Source organism: Carlito syrichta, unplaced genomic scaffold (genome assembly GCF_000164805.1).
Source record: "Carlito syrichta isolate Samal-C Ts95f unplaced genomic scaffold, Tarsius_syrichta-2.0.1 Scaffold305825, whole genome shotgun sequence".
Taxonomy (NCBI): domain Eukaryota; kingdom Metazoa; phylum Chordata; class Mammalia; order Primates; family Tarsiidae; genus Carlito; species Carlito syrichta.
In genome coordinates, this window is record NW_007249921.1 from 259477 (window position 1) to 281765 (window position 22289).

Genomic DNA, 22289 nt, shown 5'->3' on the forward strand with positions numbered 1-22289 from the left:
GTCCACTGCAGCCTCGGCCTGCTGGGCTCCGGTGATCCTTCCGCCTCAGCCTTCCGAGTAACCAGAATTACAGGCATGCGCCACCACACCCGGCTGATTTTTTTATTTACTGTAGAGATGAGGTCTCGCTGCCTAGGCGGGTCCTGAACCCGCGGGCTCAGGCAATTCACTCACCTCAGCCTCCCAAAGGCGCAGGATTACAGGCTGAGCCACCGAGCCTGGCTCTTGCTAATCTTGTCATTTTAATGTGATAAATTATGCAATTTAATAAGTTCAAAGTATCTTATGGGTTTTTCTGCGTTGGTACTAAAATTTATGCTGAGGACATATACATAAAAGTAGAACCATGAGCCAGGCATGATGATGTATGCCTATAGTCCCAGCTACTTGGGAGGCTGAGGCAGGAAAATTGCTTGATGCCAGGAGTTCAAAACTGAACATGCCATGCTTTTGCCTGTGCATAGCCACTGCACTCCAATTTGGGCAACATAGTGAAACTTCATCTCTAGCAAAAAAAAACCAACAAAGTAAAGTAGAACCCTGCCTTGGATTTAGAAAACACTTTAAAAAAAATAAATGAAACATGATCTTGCTTTGTGGTGCTATCATGACTTGGTACAATCTTGAACTTCTGGACTCAAGTGTTCTAACCATCTTAGCCTCCCTAATAGCTAGGACTACAGGTCTCTAGTAGCTAGGACCACACCTGGCTACTTAAAAAAAAATTGTAGAGATGGCATCTCACTATGTTGCCCAACCTTGAACTCCTGAGCACAGGTGCTCCTCCCACATCAGCCTCCCAAAGTACTGTGATTACAGGCGTAAGCTACCATGCCCAGCCTAGAAAACACACTTTAAAAGTACATCACTCCTGGGTGTGGTGGTGCACGTGTGTAGTTCCAACTACTTGGAAGACTGATGCGGAAGGAATGCCTGAGCCTATTAGGTTGAGGTTGCAGTGACTATGAGCATGCCTTTGCACTCCAGCCTGAGCGACAGAATGAGACTCTGACTCAAAAAAAAAAAACAAGTCCATCAATCTCTTACCGTCAAACCCCCAAAATCCCAATGGAATGTTTAATTGAAAGTTCATTTGACAGCTAGTAATCTACCACAGGGTGAGAACTCCAATTTTTGGAAATATGATGACCTAAAAAGCTTAAAAATGTTCCAGTACGAAATAATTAGGAAGACTGGCTGAAATATAGCAAACATCTTTTTAATTGCTATAGTCACAAGAAAGTAATGAAAATCTTCAAGGAACCAAAAGAGGGAACTGAAAGCTGGATCTATACATATGGGCTGACATTGGGGCTGCACTGGGAATTTGCTGTTCTTCATAACTAAGATGCTTGGGTTTTTATGGCTAAGTTGAGCAAGAGGTAAAGCCTCAGGTTTGACAGAGAGGTATTGAAACTGAGATCTCATAACTTGTCCTCAGGGGCTACATTCTAACTAAAAGGATGGGGGGTGGGGAGGAAATCTATTCATAGTCATAGGAAGAATACAAGGACATTCATTTATATTTCTTAGCTTGTATACCAGTTTTGAGGGGAGTCTTGTTGAGAATTGTTGCCCATAGGCTTGCCTTCCTCTGTATTTGAAGTTTGAATTTACACTACTTGCATGCTTAATAAATAAAAACATTTAAAAATACATGCAAAGGACAGTTGACTACGAGCAAGTCAGTAAACTCCAACAGGATTGAATACCACCAGGGCCCAGGCATTAGAATTATTAGGTAATACCTGAAAGGTAATACCTTTAAGGGAGGCCAAGGTGAGAGGATTTCCTGAGTCCACAGGTTCGAGACCAGCCTGGGCAACATGGTGAGACCTTGTCTCTACAATAAGTCAAAAAATTAGCTGAGCATGGTAGCAAGCACCTGTAGTTCTGGCTGCTTGGAAGGGTGAGGTGGAAGGATCGCTGGAGCCTAGCAGGTTAACTCTGGGATGGCTGTGAGCGTACTACTGCACTCCAGCCTGGGTGACAGAATGAGACTCTGACTCAGAAAAACAAAAAACGAATTGGATATTGTGCCTGTCCTTAAGAGCCTTATAGCTTAGGGTAGATAACAGGTCTTAAAAAATCTTGTTACAGTTGTTTTTACTAGTTTTTGCTTTGTAACGAATTGTCTCAAAACTCAATAGATTAAGACAACGTATTTCTCATGATATTGTGGATTAACTAGGTAGTTTTTGCTTATCCTGCTTGTGCTCGTGCAACTTCATTCATCTTGTTGGTTGACTGGGATGGCTTGGTCTTCCTCTCCATGTGGTTGTTCATCTTAGGCTTCTTCACAGCATGATGGTTTTAGGAACAACAATGGCAGCTGTAGGGACTTCTTATGACTGAAGCTTAGACATTATACTACATTCTGTTCAAAGCAAGTTACAAGGCCAGTTGAGTTCAAGGGTTTGGGTAAGTAGGCTATACCTCTGGATGGAGAAGCTATAGAGACTTTGATATAGATATAGAGATGTTTAATTTTAAACATCAATAAAGTTAAATGAGTGAACAGTGAACAAAGAATGCTACAGAACGGAGGATGGAAACCTCACTCAGCTTGGGGAAGAGTCAGGGAAGGTTTCTTGGAGTGGGTAATGCTTTAGGTAAGCCATTTAAGGATAGTGTTTTGTGACAGTATAATTATAAAAAACAGGCATTTTTTTCTTAATAAAATGTTTGAACAACTCACATCAAAATCAAGAACTTCCCGCAAATCAGAACATTGTGTTTTTCTCGTCTGACTGTAAGTTCCCCTGAAGTAGCAATCTTAACTCTTAGCCAAAGATGGTCTATAAATATTGGTTGATGGTACATGGAAGAGCTAGTATTTTTTAGGCAGAAAAGTCGGATAATGTTTTAAGCTCTTTAATCATCATAGAGTTTTTTCCTTGAAAAATCCAATTGACATTATCAGCTGGAAGAAAGTTGCCAAGCTTTATTAAAATAGTTAGCAGATACAAAAGTTATTCTAACTTAGTAATGCTGAAACTAATCTTCTGACTCAGTTTCTGTTGTTACTTATTTTAGAATCTGGTAATCTTGTCTGTAAGGTAGATCTTTTATTCAGCAAGCAAAGTTATTGCACTATGAATTCAGTTTAACCGGATCAGAGGGGTGGTGGTGGAGACACATTGGTAAAGTCATCATGATATAATTCATTACATGCTAGAATATAGGTATGAGCACACCTGTGAGAATAATTGTTGCCCGAACAAGAAAAGAAAGGATACATAGAGTAGATAACAGTTGAGCAAAGTCTAGAAGAATTATTAAGACTGTCCCGTACAAAGAAGTGAACCTATTGTCTTAAGATCTAGAGGCTTGAAAAGGCATGGAGTCAGGACTACTGCATACAGTATAATTGATTGTAATTGCTTTTGTATTTCTTTCAAGATGCAAATATCTTTTGACATTTGTTTTATTTAATTATAATGTATGCTTGATGTAGAAAATTAGAAATAAAGAGAGTAAAACCTAGCCATAATCCCTCTTATTTGGCTAAATGATCATAAATATTTTGAGCCTTTCCTCAGTTGACTTTTCTGGATGAATTCACAAGCTTCTGTTTCTCCTCCTCCTCTTTTTTTTTTTTTTTTTGAGTCAGAGTCTCACTCTGTCACCCAGGCTGGAGTACAGTGACATGATCACAGCTCGCTATAATCTCAACCTGCTGGATTCAGACGATCCTTCCACGTAGCTGGAACCACAGGCATGCACCACCATGCCTGGCTAATTTTTTCTTTTTAATTTATTGTAGAGACCTTATCTTGCCAAGTTGCCTAGGCTGGTCTCGAACCCCTGGGCTCAAGCAGTCCTCACCTCTGCCTCCCAAAGTGTGAGGATTACAGGTGTGAACCGCTGCACCCGGCACCTCCTCCTCTTTTTATTTTATGGTAATAGTAGTAATTCCTGATGGTTACTGTAGGTTTTCTTTGGTTCTTTCTTCATACAAGTCCAAAATAAAGGATGGGTAATCAGAACAGCTGCAGTTATAAAGTGAAGCACAAACAAAGTTAGTGATTTATCAAAGATCACTGAATGGATGTTTGAGCAGATTTGAGATTAGTGATTAAAACTTAAAGTATCCAAATTGAACTTTTGGTTATTTTTATTTTTATTTGAGGTGGAGTCTCACTCTGTCGCCCAGGCTAGAGTGCAGTGGCACACTCACAGCCTCTGCAGCCTTGACCTGCTGGGCTCAGGCAATTCTTCTGCCTCAACTTTCCAAGTAGCTGGAAGTACAGGCATGTGCCACCATGTCCAGCTAATGTTTTGATTTATTGTAGAGATTAGGTCTTGCCAAGTTGTCTAGACTGGTCTCGAACTCGTGGGCTTAGGCAGTCCTCTCACTTCGGCCTCCCAAAGTGCTGGCATTATAGGTGTAAGCCACTGCGTCCAGCCAAACTTTTGGTTATTTTGTGCCTTACATTCTGACAAAACTAAACGTTGTATACTTATTCCTAATTGCTCAGTTTTTATACTGCAGATCATCAGGAATTTATTTGTTTTTATCTGATCATTTCTCAAGCAGACTGTCAGTTCCTGAATATGTTTTCTTGAGGACCTAAGTATTCCCCAGAGAAGGGTCTCAGACTGTCTAAAGTAGCTTTATATAACTGGCAAATTAAGTGGGGCCTAGTTGATATTGTTGCAGTGAAGGGAAACAGGGGCTATAAAATTAGAAAATTGAGACCAGGAAATGACTCTGGATGTTGCCTTTGGAACATTTTGTCCTTTGGTTCCATAAATGCTATTTTGCTCTCAAGGAAATAAACTTGGCCAAGTCTACCATATTATCTTTATTTGATATATTTAGAAAGGACAAGTGTTATTCCATTGTGCCTATTTTACACATGAATAGTAGGTATGTTCTTAGGTCTCTGTGTACCATAAAAAGTAGGAGAATTACTTGTTTTTTAAGATGCTGTTTTTTGACCCTTAACTCTAGTAAGTGGGCCAAAGTTGATTTTAGAAAGAGTTGAGAGGGGTGGGGGAATACTAACACTTGTTGGATGCTTACTAATTGGCAAGTACCATGATGTGGGATTTGAATGAGATAATAATACCTGTAGAAACTACATGATACAGTACCAAAAACATTATGTATATTATTATGTAATAAGTGCCCAATCATTACATTATCTCATTGAACCCTCATAACAATCCTGCGAGATAGATATTAACACCCTCATTTTAGATATTAGACATTTGTGGCTCCCAGAGGTTAATTTGCCTTCAGCCACAGAGTTAGTATCAAAGCCATGTCCCAAAGCCAGGTCTTTCACACTTGGAAGCCCTAGTATGGCTATCTCCTGAGTTTAGTTGCACAGGCTGCACATAGTACAGTCCTAGGGAGAGCCATTCAGATAATCTGTGCTATAAATGGTACCTCCTGGAGTTGTGCCATGTTAGCTCTGAACCCAATTTGTTTTTTTAAAAATACTGCCCTGTTTCATAAGCAGAATTATGAGTAAATCTTTCACCATACAATCTTCATCCTTGCAAATATTTATGTCATATATTTACAGTGGCTGTTAAATGCTAAATTGGCTCCTTTATGCTTATTGATTTCTTTCTCAATTCAGGACTGTTTCCTCTTTTTAATGTAGATTACATGAAGATGAATACAAATCTAAATGTAACTCTTAGTTGTACTATTCATACATATTTGTTTTGCTTTTTTAGTCTTCATATTTGTGCTAAATTACATTAGAAGTCTTTGTTGGACTTCAAAATAAGGTATGTTGTTTGTGTTTTGCAGAATGCTCTTTGGTCTTGCTCAGTATTCTTATTGTAAATGTCAAAGAATGAATATTAAGAAAGAATAGTATTTGTTTTTGATTTTTAGTAGATCAAGCTAAAGTTATTTAGATTTCTTTTTCTATAACTAAACCATAATTGTAGAACATCCAGTATCCAAGTTGGATAAAAATCATAATGCTATGGTTTCTATTCTTTGCATTTTTGAAATTCAGCATAGTGAACATGTATTTCAGATGTCGCTGTTTGGGGATATAGGATAACTTAAGAAGCAGTCTGCCCATCTGGTTCAAGGGGCCCAGTAGAACAAATATTTTCTAAAACAAGTAGCAATGCTAGAATAAACGAGCATGCTAATATTATGGTAATTCTGAGGAGGGAGTGATTAAACCCAGACTAGAGGGGTTAAGATCTCCCAGAGAAGGTAACAGAATTTAAGATTAGTCTTAAAGAATGCACTGGAGAAGGAGAGGATGGCTTCCTAGGAAACCAGAACAGCGTATGCACAGTATGGAAAGTTTATGGTGTGTCCTGGGAAAGTTGAGTAATTTGTGACTAAGGAACTGGAAAGTTAGATTAAGCAGAGTTGTGAGAAGACTCATAGAATATACTTAGGAATTCGGATTTTATCGTATGGGCATTGAGGAACCATGGGGGGATTTTTTTTTTTTTAAAGGCAGAGCTTGATCAGAACTAAGATTTGCAATCATAACTTGAATGGCAGCCATATGAAAAATAAAAGAGAGAAAGAAGGCAGTGAAGCTGTTTGCAGTAGGCTTATGTAAAATAAAAGGCTGTGCTAAGGTATTAGCTACTCAAAGAGATAGAAGTAGGGAAAGATGCACAATTATGCAAGGATCAGTAGGATTTGTTTTGTGGGAATGAGAGAAATTGAGGATGATTGTGAATCTTCATTTGGCCATAGAGTGGATGGTAGTGCAGCTTACTGACAAATAAAAAAGGATGCAGGAAGAGGATCATTGAGTTTAGTTTCAGACAGAATAAGTTTGTAATATCCAGTAGACAATTGAGGAAGAGATTGCAGATACAGATTTGGGAGTGTTTGTATGTTATTGGGAGTAGACACCATGCAGTGGCACAGGAGAGTCCATAATGTGAAGTTAATGCCAAAGACAGTATCCTGGATAAGCACCTTTGAGGGGCAGATAGAAAAAAAAGAAAAAGTGTGTTCTCAAATTGCATCTTCTTTGGAAATCATATTTTTCTATTTTCTTTTAAAAGTTTATTGAGATAAAAGTTTATTGAGATAAAATTTACACAGAGTAAAATGCAACATTCTTAGGTTTATAGTTCTGTGAGTTTTAACAAACGTAAACTGTCATATGACCACCACAGTCAAGACAGAGAATATTTTTATTATTTCCAGAAGTTCCAGATGACCTTTATTTTGTAATTCCTCTGTTTCCCTTCCCAGTCCCTGGCAACCAGTGATCTGATTTCTGTTCCTATAGTTTTGCGTATTCCAGAATGCCAAGTAAACAGATTCATGTAGTATGTAGCCCTTTGTGTCTGGCTTCTTTTACATAGAATAATGCTTTTGAGATTTATCTGTGTTATCGTGTATATTAGTATTTCATTCCTTTTTGTTGCTGAGTACTATTCCATTTTATGGATATACAGTAATCAATATGTTTATTCACTTATCAGTTAATAAACATTTGAGTTGTATTCAGTTTTGGGCAACTATAAATAACGGTACTCTTAACATTTGCATCTGGGCATGGTGGCTCAGACTGTAATCCCAGCAATTCAGGAGACTGAGGCAGGAGAATCACTTGAGGTCAGGAGTTTGAGATCTAGGAGTTCAAGGTTGCAGTGAGCCATGATTGCACCACTGCACTCTAGCTTGGGTGACAGAGCAAGAAACCCTTTCTCTTAAAACAAAACAAAAAGGGTCGGGCTCTGTGACTCAACTTGTAATCCCAGCACGTTGGGAGGCTGAGGCCAGCGGATTGCCTCAGCCCGCGGGTTCGAGACCAGCCCAGGCAACTTAGCGAGACCTCGTCTCTACAATAAATCAAAAATTAGCTTGGCATGGTAGTGTGTGCCTGTAGTTCTGACTACTTGGAAGGCTGAGGCGGAAGGATTGCCAGAGGTCAGCAGGTCGATGCTGGGGTGGCCGTGAGTGTACCATGGCACTCCAACCTGAGTGACAGAGTGAGATTCCAACTCAAAAAAAGAGAGAGAAAGAATTAAATAAATAAATAAATAAGTTTGCAAGCAGGTTTTTTGTGTAGATATATGTTTTTCTCTTGGGTAAATAGTACCTGGGAATGAGTCATATAGTAAGTGTGATATTTAACTTTATAAAAGGTGACTAATATGACTATATCATTTTACATTTTCACCACCAGTATATGAGAGTGTTCCAATTGCTCCACATTCTTGGACTGTCGGAATTGTTTTTAATTTTTAAATTTATTTATTTTATTTTATTTTTTTGAGTTGGAGTCTTACTCTGTCGCCCAGGCTGGAGTGCAGTGGCATGCTTACGTTCCACCGCAGCCACAACCTGTTAGGCTCAGGTAATCCTTCTGCCTCAGCCTTCCAAGTAGCTGGAACTACAGGCACATGCCACCACACCTGGGCTAATTTTTTGATGTATTGTAGAGATGAGGTCTCTCCAAGTTGCCTGGGCTGGTCTCGAACCTGTGGGTTAAGACAATTCTTTGACCTCAGCCTCCCAAAGTGCTGGGATTATAGACATGAGCCACCGTGCCCAGCATTTTAATTTAACTGTTTTTAATTTTAGCCATTCTTATAGATGTATAGAGGCTTCCTATTGTGGTTTCAGTTTCCCTAATGGCTAATGATGTTGAGTTTCTTTCTTTTTTTTTAAGTTTTATACATTTTTTTTCCCGATGTCTCACTGTGTCGCCCAGGCTGGAGGGCAGTGGCACAATCATGGCTGACTGCAACCTTGACCTCCTGGGCTCAGGTGATCCTTTCATCTTAGGCTCCTGAGTAACTAGGACTTGACAGGCGCATGTCACCATGCCCAGCTAGTTTTTTGATTTACTGTAGAGACGAGGTCTCACTATTTTGCCTAGGTTGGTCTCGAACTCCTGGGCTCAAGCAAACCTTTGACCTTGGCCTCCCAAAGTGCTGGGATATAGGTATGAGCCACTGCATCCGACTAAGTTTCTTTTCATTTGCTTATTTCCCATTTATATATCCTCTTTGGTGAAATGCCCTTTTCAAATTTGGATTACTTGTTTTCTTATTATTTAGTTGTGAGTGTTCTTTCTCTGTAATATTCTTGGTGTTAGTCCTTCATAATATGTAAATACTTTCTCCAAGTCTGGCTTGACTTTCATTCTCTTAATAGTTTCTTTTGAGCAGAAGTTTTAAATTTTTCTAAAGTCAATTTTCTCAAGTTTTTCTTTTGTGGGTCATACTTTTTGTGTCCCAAGAAGTCTCTGTTTCAAGATGACAAATTTTTTTTCTCTGAGTTTTAAAGTTTTAGGGAACATTTAGCTCTGTAATCCATTTTGAGTTAAATTTTGTATATGATATAAAGTATTGATTGACATTTGTGTCCTTACATATGGATGCTATGGATGTCAGATTAATTGTTCCAGCACCATTTGCTTTGTTTTTTGAGTCAGGATTTCATTCTGTCACCTATACTGGAATGCAGTAGCACAATCATAACTCACTGCAGCCTTGAACTCCTGGGCTCTGATGAACCTCCCACCACAGCCTCCTGAATAGCTAGAGCCACAGGCAAGCACCGCTATACCTGGCTAATTCTTTTGATTTTTGGAGAGACAAGTTCTCACTATGTTGCCCTGGTAGGTCTTGAACTCCTGGGCTCAAGTGATCCTCTCACCTCAGTGGTGAGATTATAGATATGAGCCCTCATGCCTGGCAACCATCTGTTTTGTTACCTCCATTGAATTACTTTGAGGACTTTGCTGAAAATTAGTTTGGCTATATATGTATACATCTATTTATGAATGCTAATCTGTTCCATTAATCTGTGTATCTGCCCTTTCACCAATACCTAAGACTTCATTTATTTTAGATGTGAATGAGTTATCTGTTACACATGCTGATGACAGCAAGAAAGAGAATGTCTTACTGGTAGTGGATTTATTTTTCTGCTATAACAAAAAGTCTGGAGACAAGCATTTGCTAGTATTTATTTACTGATTCGGGGGTCTCACTCTCCCACCCAGACTTTAGTGTGGTGGCATGATCACTGCTCACTGCTGGCTCAACCTCCCTCCTAGGCTCAAGCAATCCTTCCATGTTAGGCTCCTGAGTAGTTGGGACTACAGGCATGCATCACCTTGCCTGGCTAGTGTTTTTGGATTTTTTTTTGTAAAGTCCAGGTCTTGCTATGTTATCTAAGCTGGTCTTGAACTCCTGACCAAAAGCAATCTTCTCTCCTTGGCCTCCCAAAGTGCTGGGATTACAGGCATGAGCTACTATTCCTGGCCCTGCTAGTTTGTTTAAACTGTTCATCTATTCCAGCAGTCAGCTGTCTTTAGCCTGCTGGCCTAATTTGGCTTGCCACCTGTTTTTGTAGATAAAGTTTATATGGAACATAGCCACACTAGTTTGTTTATTTATTTTTTTTGAGATAGGGTCTCACTTTGTTGTCCAGGCTGGAGTATGATGGCAGAGTCCCGGTCTCAAGTGATGCTCTCATCTCAGCCTCCTGAGTAGCTTGAACTACAGGTCCACATTCCACATCCAGCTAATTTTATTTTTTGTAGAGATGAAGTCTCACTATGTTGCCCAGGCTGGTCTCGAACTCCTGGGCTCAAGCAGACTTTTTTCCTCAGCCTCCCAAAGTGCTGGGATTATAGGCGTGAGCCATTGCACTCGGCAGATGTTTATGGCTGCTTTCATGCTACAAAGTTAGAACTTGATATTTGTAATAGAGACCATGTATATTGCCTGAAAATTCTAAAATATTTATTATATTTGACTTAAAATGTTTACTATATTTGACCCTTTACAGAAACAAATTTCTTCTGATCTGTATCACTAAGGATCTAGTTTCTTTTATCTGCTCATTTTTGGCTTATTGACTTTTTTTTTTCTTTTAAAAGAAAAAAAGAAACAGTCTGTGTTGCCCAGACTGTCCTAAACTCCTGGCCTCAAGCAATTCTTCTGCTTTGGTCTCCCAAAGCGCTAGGATTATAGGTATTGAGCCACCATTCCCAGTTTGGCCAGTTGACTTTTTTGTCCTGTGTTACCTCATTGTCACAGGACATCCACCATGCTTCCATATGCATATTCCAAGGCAGGAAGAGGAAGGGAAAGGGATGGAACTAGTTATGCTTTTTTCTCTTATCAGGAAAAGCAGCAGTCTTCCAGAAGCCTCCCTAGCCAACTTCTGTTTACATCTCAAAGACTAAAACTATGTTATATAGTAATTGTAGCTGTAAGGGAGGCTAAAATCTAAATACCTTCCCAGGCTCTCTAGTGGAGGTAGGCAAATGCCAAAAGTAAATGTTGTTTGCCATCCTTTTATCTTGATGAGCCGTTCATATTAGAAGACAAGTGAACTAAGTTCTTAGCTCAGTGATTCTCAAACTTTATTGCATGGGAGCATTGCATAGGATGTTTGTTTAAAATGTATTTTTGGGCACATGCACAGAGGTTTCTCCTAGGTGGAGTCAAGGGATTTGCATTTTCAAAAAGTCTTAGATCATTTTGATACCTATATGGAGTCTCTGATAAATACTGTGTTAACATTTTAGTTTGTGATTTTGACCTGTTTCTGAATCCTTGTTGTATATCAGAATCACCTGTGGAGGTTCTTTAAAATACATATGCCCAAGCTTTTTATTCTCTGTGACTGACTTAATTGTTAGGGTAGGAGGTGAGGGGTAGAAGAAAGAGCAGGTATTTGAATTTTAACAAGCTTCCTAGTAATACTGATAATTCTGTTGCATAGTCGTGATCAGAAATCATTAATCAAAAATAGTTTCTCAGAATATAGTCCCCAGACCAGCAGCATTACTATCTCCTGTGAAATTTTTTAAATATGCAGATTATCAAGCCCCACTCCAGACTTAACTGGAAACTCAGGTAGGGCTTGACAGTGTTTTCATCAAACTCTCCAGGTGTTTCTAATGCATGTCAACATTTGAGAACTTTGAAAGGCATTGCTGAATGTTTCCCAGCTTGGCCTAGGCAAAACTAGTTGGCTGTGTTTTTTTAAAAAAATGTAATTGATTAAAATATGTGTATTATAATGTCACAGGTAGTAATTTTGGAATTGGATTGACGGTTCACAAATGATCTAATATGGTAATTGTTACATACTTTATTTGACCTAATTATCCAAGGCATTTGTTGTTGTTTTTAAACCACTCTTAACAGTCAACAGTTTTGTGTGTGTACATTACTTTTTCTTAGTCTTTAATGAAGAGTTAAGGATACTGAAGACAATGCTTATGTTTGTAAAGTTTATAAACTAGAGAAGAATGCAATATAAGCATGTATAAACACAAAAGGCAAAAGCTCATTACATGAGCTGTGATTGCGCCGTTATACTCCATCCTGGGAATCATCTGTTCTTTCAGGGTTAGTTATATTTTGGTGATTGGTGGCTATATTACAGTGTGGGTAGCCTGTTTAACAGAAAATTAGGATTTACTCATATGCCAAACCACAAAATAGTACTTTACAGAATGTAAAATGTGTCTGTTTTCAGTTTACCTTCCCAATTGTAATTACTAATTTCTTCAACATGGAATCTAATATCTTTTCTCCATCTGTTTTCAGGAAGCTCTTTACCCTTGGAAAATTTAGGTTCATTCGGACTATCTTTTGCTTACTCCAGATGATACAGTATTCTCTAGTTTTAAAAAAATAAAAGGTTAATTGAAACTAAATTCGAATTGATTTTTAGGTGCTTTAAAAACTTTTTTTTTTTTTGAGTCAGCGTTTCAGTCTGTCACCCAGACTGGAGTGCAGTGGCATGCTTATGGCCACCACAGCCGTGACCTGCTGGGCTCAGGTGATCCTTCTGCCACAGCCTTCCAAGTAGCTGGAACCACAGGCATGTGCCACCACCATTCCCAGCTGATTTTTTGATTTATTGTAGAGATGAGGCCTTGCTATGTGACTCAGGCTGGACTTGAACCCCTGAGCTTAAGTAGTCATCTCGCCTCTGCCTCCCAAAGTGTTGGGATTACAGGCATGAACCACCTTTTGACTTTTTAAGCTGGATGTGGTGTTACTTCCTATAGTCCTGGCTACTCAGGAGGCTGAGGCGAGAGGACAGCTTGAGGCCAGGAGTTGGAATCCATCCTGGGCAACTCTAGTGAGTTTGAGTCTCTTAATTAAAAAGAAAAGAAAAAAAGAAGGCAGAGCGTAGTGGCTCACACTTGTAATCCCAGCTTTGGGAGGCTTAGGTGGGAAGATTACTTGAAGCCAAAAGTTTGAGTTTACACGAGCTGTGATTGCACCATTACACTTCATCCTAGGCAACAGAGCGAGACCCTGACTCTAAAACAAAAACAATTTTTTAAAGCAAAACTTTTGAAAAGAGAAATTTGATTGCATTAGGCTTAACAAAGAGTTAAAATTACTTAACCCATTTATAGTTCCATTAGCAATAATTACAAACATAAAATGAGGTTCACAGAAACAGGAGTTGTCGTCGAAGCCAAGAAACCTTTATTTGTGAGAAAATAATTGAGATGTTAGTACTTTCTTGGGAAAATGTCAGCAAAAAAGACTTCCGACTTTTTCTCAATCATAATTTGTAGCTTAAGATACTTGAAGTTTATAGAATCACAAAAGCTTAAAACAATTTAACAAAATGTTTGAACTAGGTTCCTTGGTAGCCCAGAGGTACTACTGGAATTTTGCTTCCTATCGTCTGTGTCAATTTACTGGGTAGACCTCATTCTCTTTAATAATCTCAAAGCCCCACCTATTTTTACTTTCCGACAGCTTTTAATCTTCAGAAAGTCTCCTAAATCAGCTTCTCTTTCTTCTCATGACTTCCTTTTTCTAACTAAATTATTTTGTTAATTTTTCTAGTATTTCTTGAATAAGCCGTTTGTGACAATACTATGTTGATAATCACTTGTGGTTTTCCTTAGCATTGGGTCGTCTCCACTTGATTTTGCACTTGTGTACTTTCTTGTTGAGAGACTGATAATAAACCATCATGACTTAAAAAAAAATACTTGACATAATTGAAAAAGAGTGCTTTTATTCTCTGGACTGTTTTTATATTCGTCTCAGCATTACTCAAGTGTCTCAGAACTTTGAGAACGTGTCAGAGAAGTCTCCCTGAGGAATACAGGAGACTAATTTATAGCAGAAATGGCAAAACACATGAAAATTTATTGCCTAATAGATATGTTTCTGTTAATAACTTTTGGAAGGAGGCACAATTTTCCTTTTTTCTTAAGGGTTAAAGAAGCCACTGAAGATACTCCTCTTAAAAACATTATTTCTTATCAGACAAATAAAAATTCAAATATTTTAATTATTGTTAGTTTAGAATCTCATAGAAAACTTTAACATTGGTATCACATATTTCTGGCTATTAGTCTCAAGCTCACTATGCATTTTTCATGAGAAGCTGTGAATTGAGAGCATTTGCAGCCCTTTTTTGTAGCAGATCTTGATTTATTCTATTTTTTAAAAAAACATTTAGAAGATATCTTTGTATAAAAAGAAATGCCAATAATTTTCTTCAGAATATGAACCCATTTTAATGTAATACTGGCTTCTCCTTCTCACTTTGTTGATTGCATGTATCTGTGACACTTAGATTGTAGGTAACGGAAGTGAACAGCAGCTACAAAAAGAGCTGGCAGATGTACTGATGGATCCTCCAGTGGATGACCAGCCAGGGGACAAGGAGGTTGTGAAGAAGTCACAAATGGATGGTGAAGGAGATGGGCATCTTTCTAATCAACTCTCAGCTTCATCCACCATTAATCCTGTGCCATTAGTAGGGCTCCAAAAACCAGAGATGAGCCTGCCAGTGACATCTGGACAAGGAGGTTAGAATTACTGCATTGTTTGAGTAACTGAAGGTTATTGTTTTTAACATTTGAGTGTCTATCCTGTACTAGGTTTTATTTACAGCAAGCAAAAAATATGATCTATATTATCTAAAATCTCTAGATTCTAGATCTGAGTGAGAAGAGGAAATATATGTACCATTCTGATTTCCCTTTAATCATATTTCCTTTGTAGCAAATAAACTGTAGTTAAATGACACTGAGGGAGTTTTTTTAGTTTCAGAATGCTTAATGATTTTTCTAGGAAAGAAGGAATTTAAGTACAAAATTGGAGAAATGAAGAAATAATTCTGGGTGAATAAATGTTTGCTTCAGGCCTGTATTGCTCTATGGGAGTAGTTTCCAAGTTGAAAAAGGGATAGTGGAGTAAGAGACAGAAAGATATAGCAGTAAATGAGGAAAAGTACAGAAAGATATAGCAGTAAAGGAGGAAAAGGACAATTTAAAGCCTCATTTGGAAAAGTGGTCATTTAAACTATAGATGTTATTGGGAAAGGGAAAACAAGGGGATTGAAAGAATATAATAAAGTGGCTAAGATGATGAATAAGATAAATATTTATAACACTACAGATCAGAAAGAAGACAAATCAGAGACAGGATTTTTCAGAGTGGAAAAATATTAAATGTATATTTGACATAAATGTAAATCATAAAGTCAAAACAAAATAGAAAAAGCAGAAAGGGAATCAGATCTCAATCTGATTGGATTGACCCCTTATAGCAGTATAAGTTGAGTATCTCCTGTGAAAAATGTCTAGGACCAGAAATGTTTCAGATTTTGATTTGGGGAGGGGGAAGGCATTTGGAATATTTGCATTAAATTTACCAGTTGAACATCTCAAATTTAAAAATTTGAAATCTGCCTGGCATGGTGGCTCACACCTGTAATTCTAGCACTTTGGGAGGCAGAGATTAGAGGATTACCTGAGTTCAAGGATTCGAGACCAGCCTGGGCAACTTGGTGAGACCTCGTCTCTACAAAAAATTAAACCAATTAGCCAGGTGTGGTGGCGCACACCTTTGGTTCCAGCTACTTGGGAGACTGAGGTAGAAGGATCACCTGAGCCCAGAAAGTCAAGACCATAGTGGCCATGAACATGCCACTGTACTCCAGCCTGGGTGACAGAGTGAGACTCCTACTCAGTAAAAATAAAAATAAAAAATTTGAAATCTGAAATGTGAGTGCCATGTGAGTGCTCAAAAAGTTTTGAAATTTGGAGCATTCGTATTTCACATTTTCTAATTTGGGATGCTCAAACCTGTACCTAAAACTCTTGATGTTTCTGACAGTTCTAGTGTAAGATTTCTGACTTTCATGGGCATATCTTCTAGGGTGTGGCATATTATCTCATTAGTACTTAATTTTAGAACCTAAGTGTTACTTGTGGATTGTTCCTTGCTAATCATATTGACAAAATATCAAAGTAAAAATAATCACCTCCGTATTCTTTGTTTCTTTCAGATTCTGAAGTGTCAAGTCCTTTTACACCAGTGACTGATGAGGACAGCATAGTTTTCAGTAAACTAACCTATTTAGGCTGTGCCTCAGTAAATGCTCCCAGGAGTGAAGTGGAAGCATTAAGGATGATGTCCATCTTAAGAAGCCAATGTCAGATATCACTAGATGTAACACTCTCAGTGCCGAACGTATCTGAAGGAATTGTGAGGTGAGACTAGTTTCTTAAAATCTTTGTAAATTTTCAATAGCCAGGCATGGTATCTCACACCTGTAGTTCCAGCTACTTGGAAGGCTGAGGTGGAAGGATTGCCAGAACCCAGCAGGTCGAGGCTGCAGTGGCCGGGAACGTGCCACTGCACTCCAGTCTGGGTGAGACTGCAACTCAGAAAAAACAGCCTCCACCTGTTGGGCTCAGGCGATCCTTCTGCCTCAGCCTTCCAAGTAGCTGGAACTACAGGCACGCACCACCACACCCCAGCTAATTTTTTTGATTTATTGTAGAGAAGTGTTCTCACCAAGTTGCCCAGGCTGGTCATGAACCCCTTGGCTTAGGCAGTTCTCTCACCTCGGCCTCCCAAAGTTCTGGGATCACAGGCTTGAGCCACTGTGCCCAGCCATCTTTGTTTTTTAAGATCCTAATTGTATATGTATATATTTGTGCATGTGTATATATACCTACATATATATGCACATATAAGTATACAACTTTGAAGTAAACATTTTTTAACAGCGGTGGAATTATACATGCCATCTTATAATGTACTTTCTTAGTTTTATATCATAACCCTCTTCATATCAGTAAATATGATGAAAAATTTTATAATGTCATAGGAATATGTTATAAATAAATATCTCTTATGTTAGACATTTTAAGGTTTTTTTTCTTTTAAAGAGAAAAGTGCCAATAATAATAGCTACTATTTATTATTATGTGGGAACATAAATGCTTTCTAAATAAGTATCTTTGAGCTTAATCATTGTAGACTTGTAAAAATTTCCTTAAATTCCTAGAAGTAGACTTACTGGGTATGCCTATTCTTATTTGCTTCTGATACATTGCCAACTAGCCATCTGGAGGTACTGATCTAGTTTATTTATTTATTTTGAGTCAAAGTCTCACTCTGTTGCCTAGGCTGGAGTGCAGTGGTATGCTCATGGCCACCCCAGCGTCGACCTGCTGGGCTCTGGTGATCCTTCCAAGTAAGCGGAACTACAGTCGCGTACTACCATGCCCGGCTAATTTTTATTTTATTGTAGATACCAGGTCTCGCCAAGTTGCCTGGGCTGGTCTCGAACCCGTGGGCTCAGGCAGTCCACTCACCTCGCCCTCTCAAAGTGCTGGGATTACAGGCTGAGCCACTGAGCCCGGCCTAATTTTTTTATTTATTGTGGAAACGAAGACTTTCCGAGTTGCCCAGGCTGGTCTCGAACCTCTGGGCTCAGGCAATCCTCTTGCCTCTGCCGCCTAAAATGCTGGGATTATAGGCGTGAACCACTGTGCCTGGTGATCTAGCTTATTTTTATTGGTAGCATATAGAGTATCTGTTTCTCAGTACCCCCAGAAGCATTTTGGACTTTTATGGCAACAGAGTAGTAGCTCTCTGTGATAATAGTAAGTGAAATAGTTAATCTGCACATATAATTTTTCTTTTCAAGTATTTAAAGAAGTATTTCACAGACTTGCAAATTTTTTTGTATTAATTGTAAACTTTTTTTTTTTTGAGTTGGAGTCTCACTCTGTCACCCAGACTGGAGTGCTGTGGCCGCTCCTGGCCACCGCAGCCTCAAACTGCTGGGCTCCAGCGATCCTTCCGCCTCAGCCTTCCAAGTAGCTGGAACTACAGGCGCACGCTACCACACTCGGCTAATTTTTGATTTATTGTAGAGATGAGGTCTTGCCAAGTTGCCCAGGCGGGTCTCGAACCCACAGGCTCAGGCAGTCCACTCACCTCAGCCTTCCAAAGCGCTGGGATTGCAGGCTGAGCCACTGATCCCGGCTAATTGTAAACTTTTAATGATATATGCTTAGCACTCATTTCTATATGTTTCTTAGTCAATACTCATTACTCCTAGTGAATTTATATGTTGTTTTAATATATTTTGTTTTTGTTTTTTTGAATCAAGTGCAGTGGCATGATCATTGCTCACCGCAGCCTTTACCTCCTAGGCTCAGGCAGTCCTTCTGCCTCAGCCTCCCAAGGGACTACAGGCTCACACCACCATGCCTGGATAATTTCTTGACTTTTTATATAGATGAGATGTCACTATGTTGCCCAGGCTGGTCTTGAATTCCTGACCTCAAGCAGTTCTCTCACCTTGACCCCCCAAAGTGCTGGGATTACAGATATGAGCCACTGTGCCCAGCCTGATCTAATACGTATATTTTAATTCTATAAAAGAAATTGGAAAAGTATTCTGTCTTGCCCCACATTTTTAGAGTTTCTGGGAAAGTGCTTTCGAACTTGGGTTAGTTTCTCTTCCTAGGTATTTCTGTTATGTATGAGGCCTTCTGGGCTTTCCCCATTAATTGTTCTGCCCATGTAGTGTTGGAATTGCATAGCTTCTTTTTAGGACTTTCATAGTTGTATCCTTAGTGCCCTGATCAGTGTCTGGAATATTGTAGGTGTTATATAAATATTTGTTTTGTTGAATGAGTAGATTTTTATTGAGTGTTATCTCTCTGACTTTTATGAAGGGAATTCCTTTGATTTTATTAGTGCTCTTCTTTTAGGGAGTTAACATTTTATGTAATCTGTCTCCTTATTTACCATGAATCAAAAAAACATGTTTTACTCTGAGAAGGAGCATCAAGTTTTATTTATTTATTTTTTTTAAGAAGCAGATTAGATGTTTTTAGGAGGTAATCAGAAGTACAGCTTTAATAAATGTATTTTGGTAGTCTAATGTACACGTAAATCTTGTCTTTATTTAACTACAGACTGTATAAGAAGCATGTGCTTGTTGATATTGTTTGTACCTTTATTTTTGCCTCCCTAAAAAATGGGACTACATGGTTTTTAGTACCATAGCATTATGTAACCAGTAACCTCAGGAATCCGTATGTGACTCATTTATTAAAATTTAAGATTAATATGATTCACATACCAGAGTAACCTATATGGTCTTGCTAGAAAGGTGAGTCTCAAATCCTAATATGAGTGTAGTACAAATTGTTCATAATTCCTTCAATATTTGTATATGTTTTTTTCTGAACAGACTCTTAGATCCTCAGACAAACACTGAAATAGCAAACTACCCTATCTACAAAATCCTCTTCTGTGTCAGAGGACATGATGGAACTCCTGAAAGTGACTGTTTTGCTTTCACTGAAAGCCATTACAATGCAGAGCTCTTCAGAATACATGTGTTTCGGTGTGAGATACAAGAAGCTGTAAGTCCTCAAGAGAAACTGTCTGCATATGAAACTTAACCTGTGCCCTCACTAGGTTGAAATGATTGCAGTATTTATTATGGCAACTCATAAGCCAGGTGAAATTCTCTGCTAGTGCTTTAGTGATTCCAGCCTAATGGGCCAAGGGGACCAGTTGGCTAATTTGTGACTAAGTTAGATAGGCATTCTGGTTTCAACAATAACACATTTTCAAACCATTTTTAAAAATCTAAACTTGTTAGAACTGTTTTATTATAATATCTTCCGATCGTTTCTAACACTTTAAGAAATAATTCTTCAGTTAGATTTCTAGTACTTAAAAACATTTCTTATTTTAAAAAATTGTTATTTATTTGTTTTTATTTTATTTTATTTTTTTAGTCAGGATCTCAGTGTGTTGCCCAGACTGAGTGTCATGGCACGATCATGGCTCACCACAGCCTTGACCTCTTGGGCTCAGGTGAACCTCCTGTTTCAGCTTTCTAAGTAGCTGGGACTACAGGTGCATACCAGTGTGCCTGGCTAATTTTTTTATTTTTTTATTTTTTTCAGAGAATGAGGTCTTGCTGTGTTGCCTAGGCTGGTCTTGAACTTCTGGGCTCAGGCAATCCTCTCTCCTTGTCCCCCCAAAGTGCTGGGATTAAAGATATGAGCCACCATGCCTGGCCCATTTATTTATTTATTTATTTTTTATTTTTTATTTTTTTATTTTTTTTGAGTTGGAGTCTTGCTCCGTTGCCCAGGCTGGAGTGCAGTGGCATGCTCACAGCCACTCCAGCATCAACCTGTTGGGCCCTGGCAATCCTTCCGCCTTAGCCTTCCAAGTAGCCAGAACTACAGGCACACGCTACTACGCCCAGCTAATCTTTTATTTATTGTAGAGATGAGGTCTCTCCAAGTTGCCCGGGCTGGTCTCGAACCTGTGGGCTCAGGTAGTCCACTCGCCTCGGCCTCCCAAAGTGCTGGGATTACAGGCTGAGCCACTGAGCCTGGCCCCATTTATTTTTTAAAACCCTTTCTCTGGCCAGTTTTAGTGCTACTTGCTTTATATTCCTAACAAATTAGAAAATTTGCCAAAATGAACAAGTGAGGGAAGGATAATTATTTCCCCCAGCCTTAATAAAAGTATTTTATATTTTATGATAACAGCCTATTTCCTAACATGTTTGGTTGTAGGTAAGCCGGATACTTTATAGTTTTGCCACTGCCTTCCGCCGTTCTGCCAAGCAGACCCCACTTTCAGCCACTGCTACACTCCAGACTCCTGACAGTGACATCTTTACCTTCTCTGTATCTTTAGAAATAAAAGAAGATGATGGTAAAGGTTATTTTAGGTAGGGCATCTTATTTTATTCATTTTCTTTGAGTTTGTATTAATGTGCTGTATTATCTGTGGTTCAGGGGAAACTCTAGATCATATTATAACTTATTCTGTAAAATGATTGCTTTTATAGGGTAGCTTTTTTTTCTTAACATGAGTGATAAAGGAAAAGAAATAAGCAAATGTACTGAGGCAAGGTTTGAAGAATTTTAAAGCAATAAAAAAAATTCTTCATTTGAGGAAAATGTTAACTACCTTTTTTTGATTAAACTCAAAGAGGCTGGCTGGCTACTCATAAGAAATATGACTATGTCTGCTGGATTTGTAGCCATATTTGTTTTGCTGATTTTGCTTACTTCTTTTGGTTGGTTGGTTTACTTTGTTTTAAGAATCTAAAGATCTTAACGCTTTTAAAATCAAGTTTTACCAGTAAAGTTTTCTGCACAAATTGGATGGGGGAGAAATGAGGCCTGTGTCTGAAGTCTAACCTTCTAGGGTTAGAAATAAACTGATTTTGGTTTTTAAGTGAAATGATAATTCTTTGAGTGGAGAATAGAACCCTGGAATAGAAATCAAAACTTAGGTTTAGTTTAATCATTGCTTCTATAAATAGTGTGTCCTTTTCCAAGGCTCTTTACATCTGGCAGTAGTTTTCTTATTTATGAAATGAGGTAACTAGATATTAAAATCCTTTCTAACTTTAAATTTTTATGGTTGCAAGACAACTTGATTTTTATTTCTTTAAAAATATCAAAATATCAAAAACCATGGTTGCTTCTTGGGATTATAAGCAGTAATTGCATATAGAATGCCGTTTCCTTTGTGACTACCTCATAAAATGGGTAAAATTAAATTGTGTAAAAATATGATTTCTAATAGTTTATCTTTAAATTAAAAAGCAAAATGATGAGTTCATTTGTTAGGAAAACTGTTAGCTCTTGGTCTCTTCAGACTTTGGAATTGTCATGCCATCTGGTGGCCAATTTAATGTACAGTACAGTTTCAACTTTGATTTGAGGAGTAAAGAATGAGGCATTTTTCTCTGGGCTTTTACATTAGGTATATTTCTATTCTCAAAGCAATACTATGAAGTAATTCTTTTTTTTTTTTTTTTTTTTTTGAGTTGAAGTCTCACTCTGTCGCCCAGACTGGAGTGCAGTGGCTATTCCCAGCCACCGCAGCCTCGACCTGCTGGGCTCTGGCAATCCTTCTGCCTCAGCCTTCCAAGTAGCTGGAACTATAGGCATGGGCTACCACACCTGACTAACTTTTTTTGATTTATTGTAGAGATGATGTCTCGCCAAGTTGCCCAGGCA

The 22289-nt window shown here is 38.5% G+C and overlaps 1 protein-coding gene across 1 annotated transcript in view; it reads left to right on the forward strand.

Annotated features, from left to right (window-relative positions):
- The window catches only part of LOC103265066 (rab GTPase-activating protein 1), a 62341-nt gene that overhangs the window by 30957 nt on the left and 9095 nt on the right, over window positions 1-22289 (forward strand). Inside the window, exons 3-6 of the mRNA XM_021714846.1 lie at window positions 14546-14780; window positions 16265-16469; window positions 19478-19652; window positions 20829-20986. Coding sequence (XP_021570521.1) covers window positions 14600-14780; window positions 16265-16469; window positions 19478-19652; window positions 20829-20986 — 719 coding nt within the window. The 5' untranslated portion in view covers window positions 14546-14599. The remainder of the gene's footprint in view (window positions 1-14545; window positions 14781-16264; window positions 16470-19477; window positions 19653-20828; window positions 20987-22289) is intronic.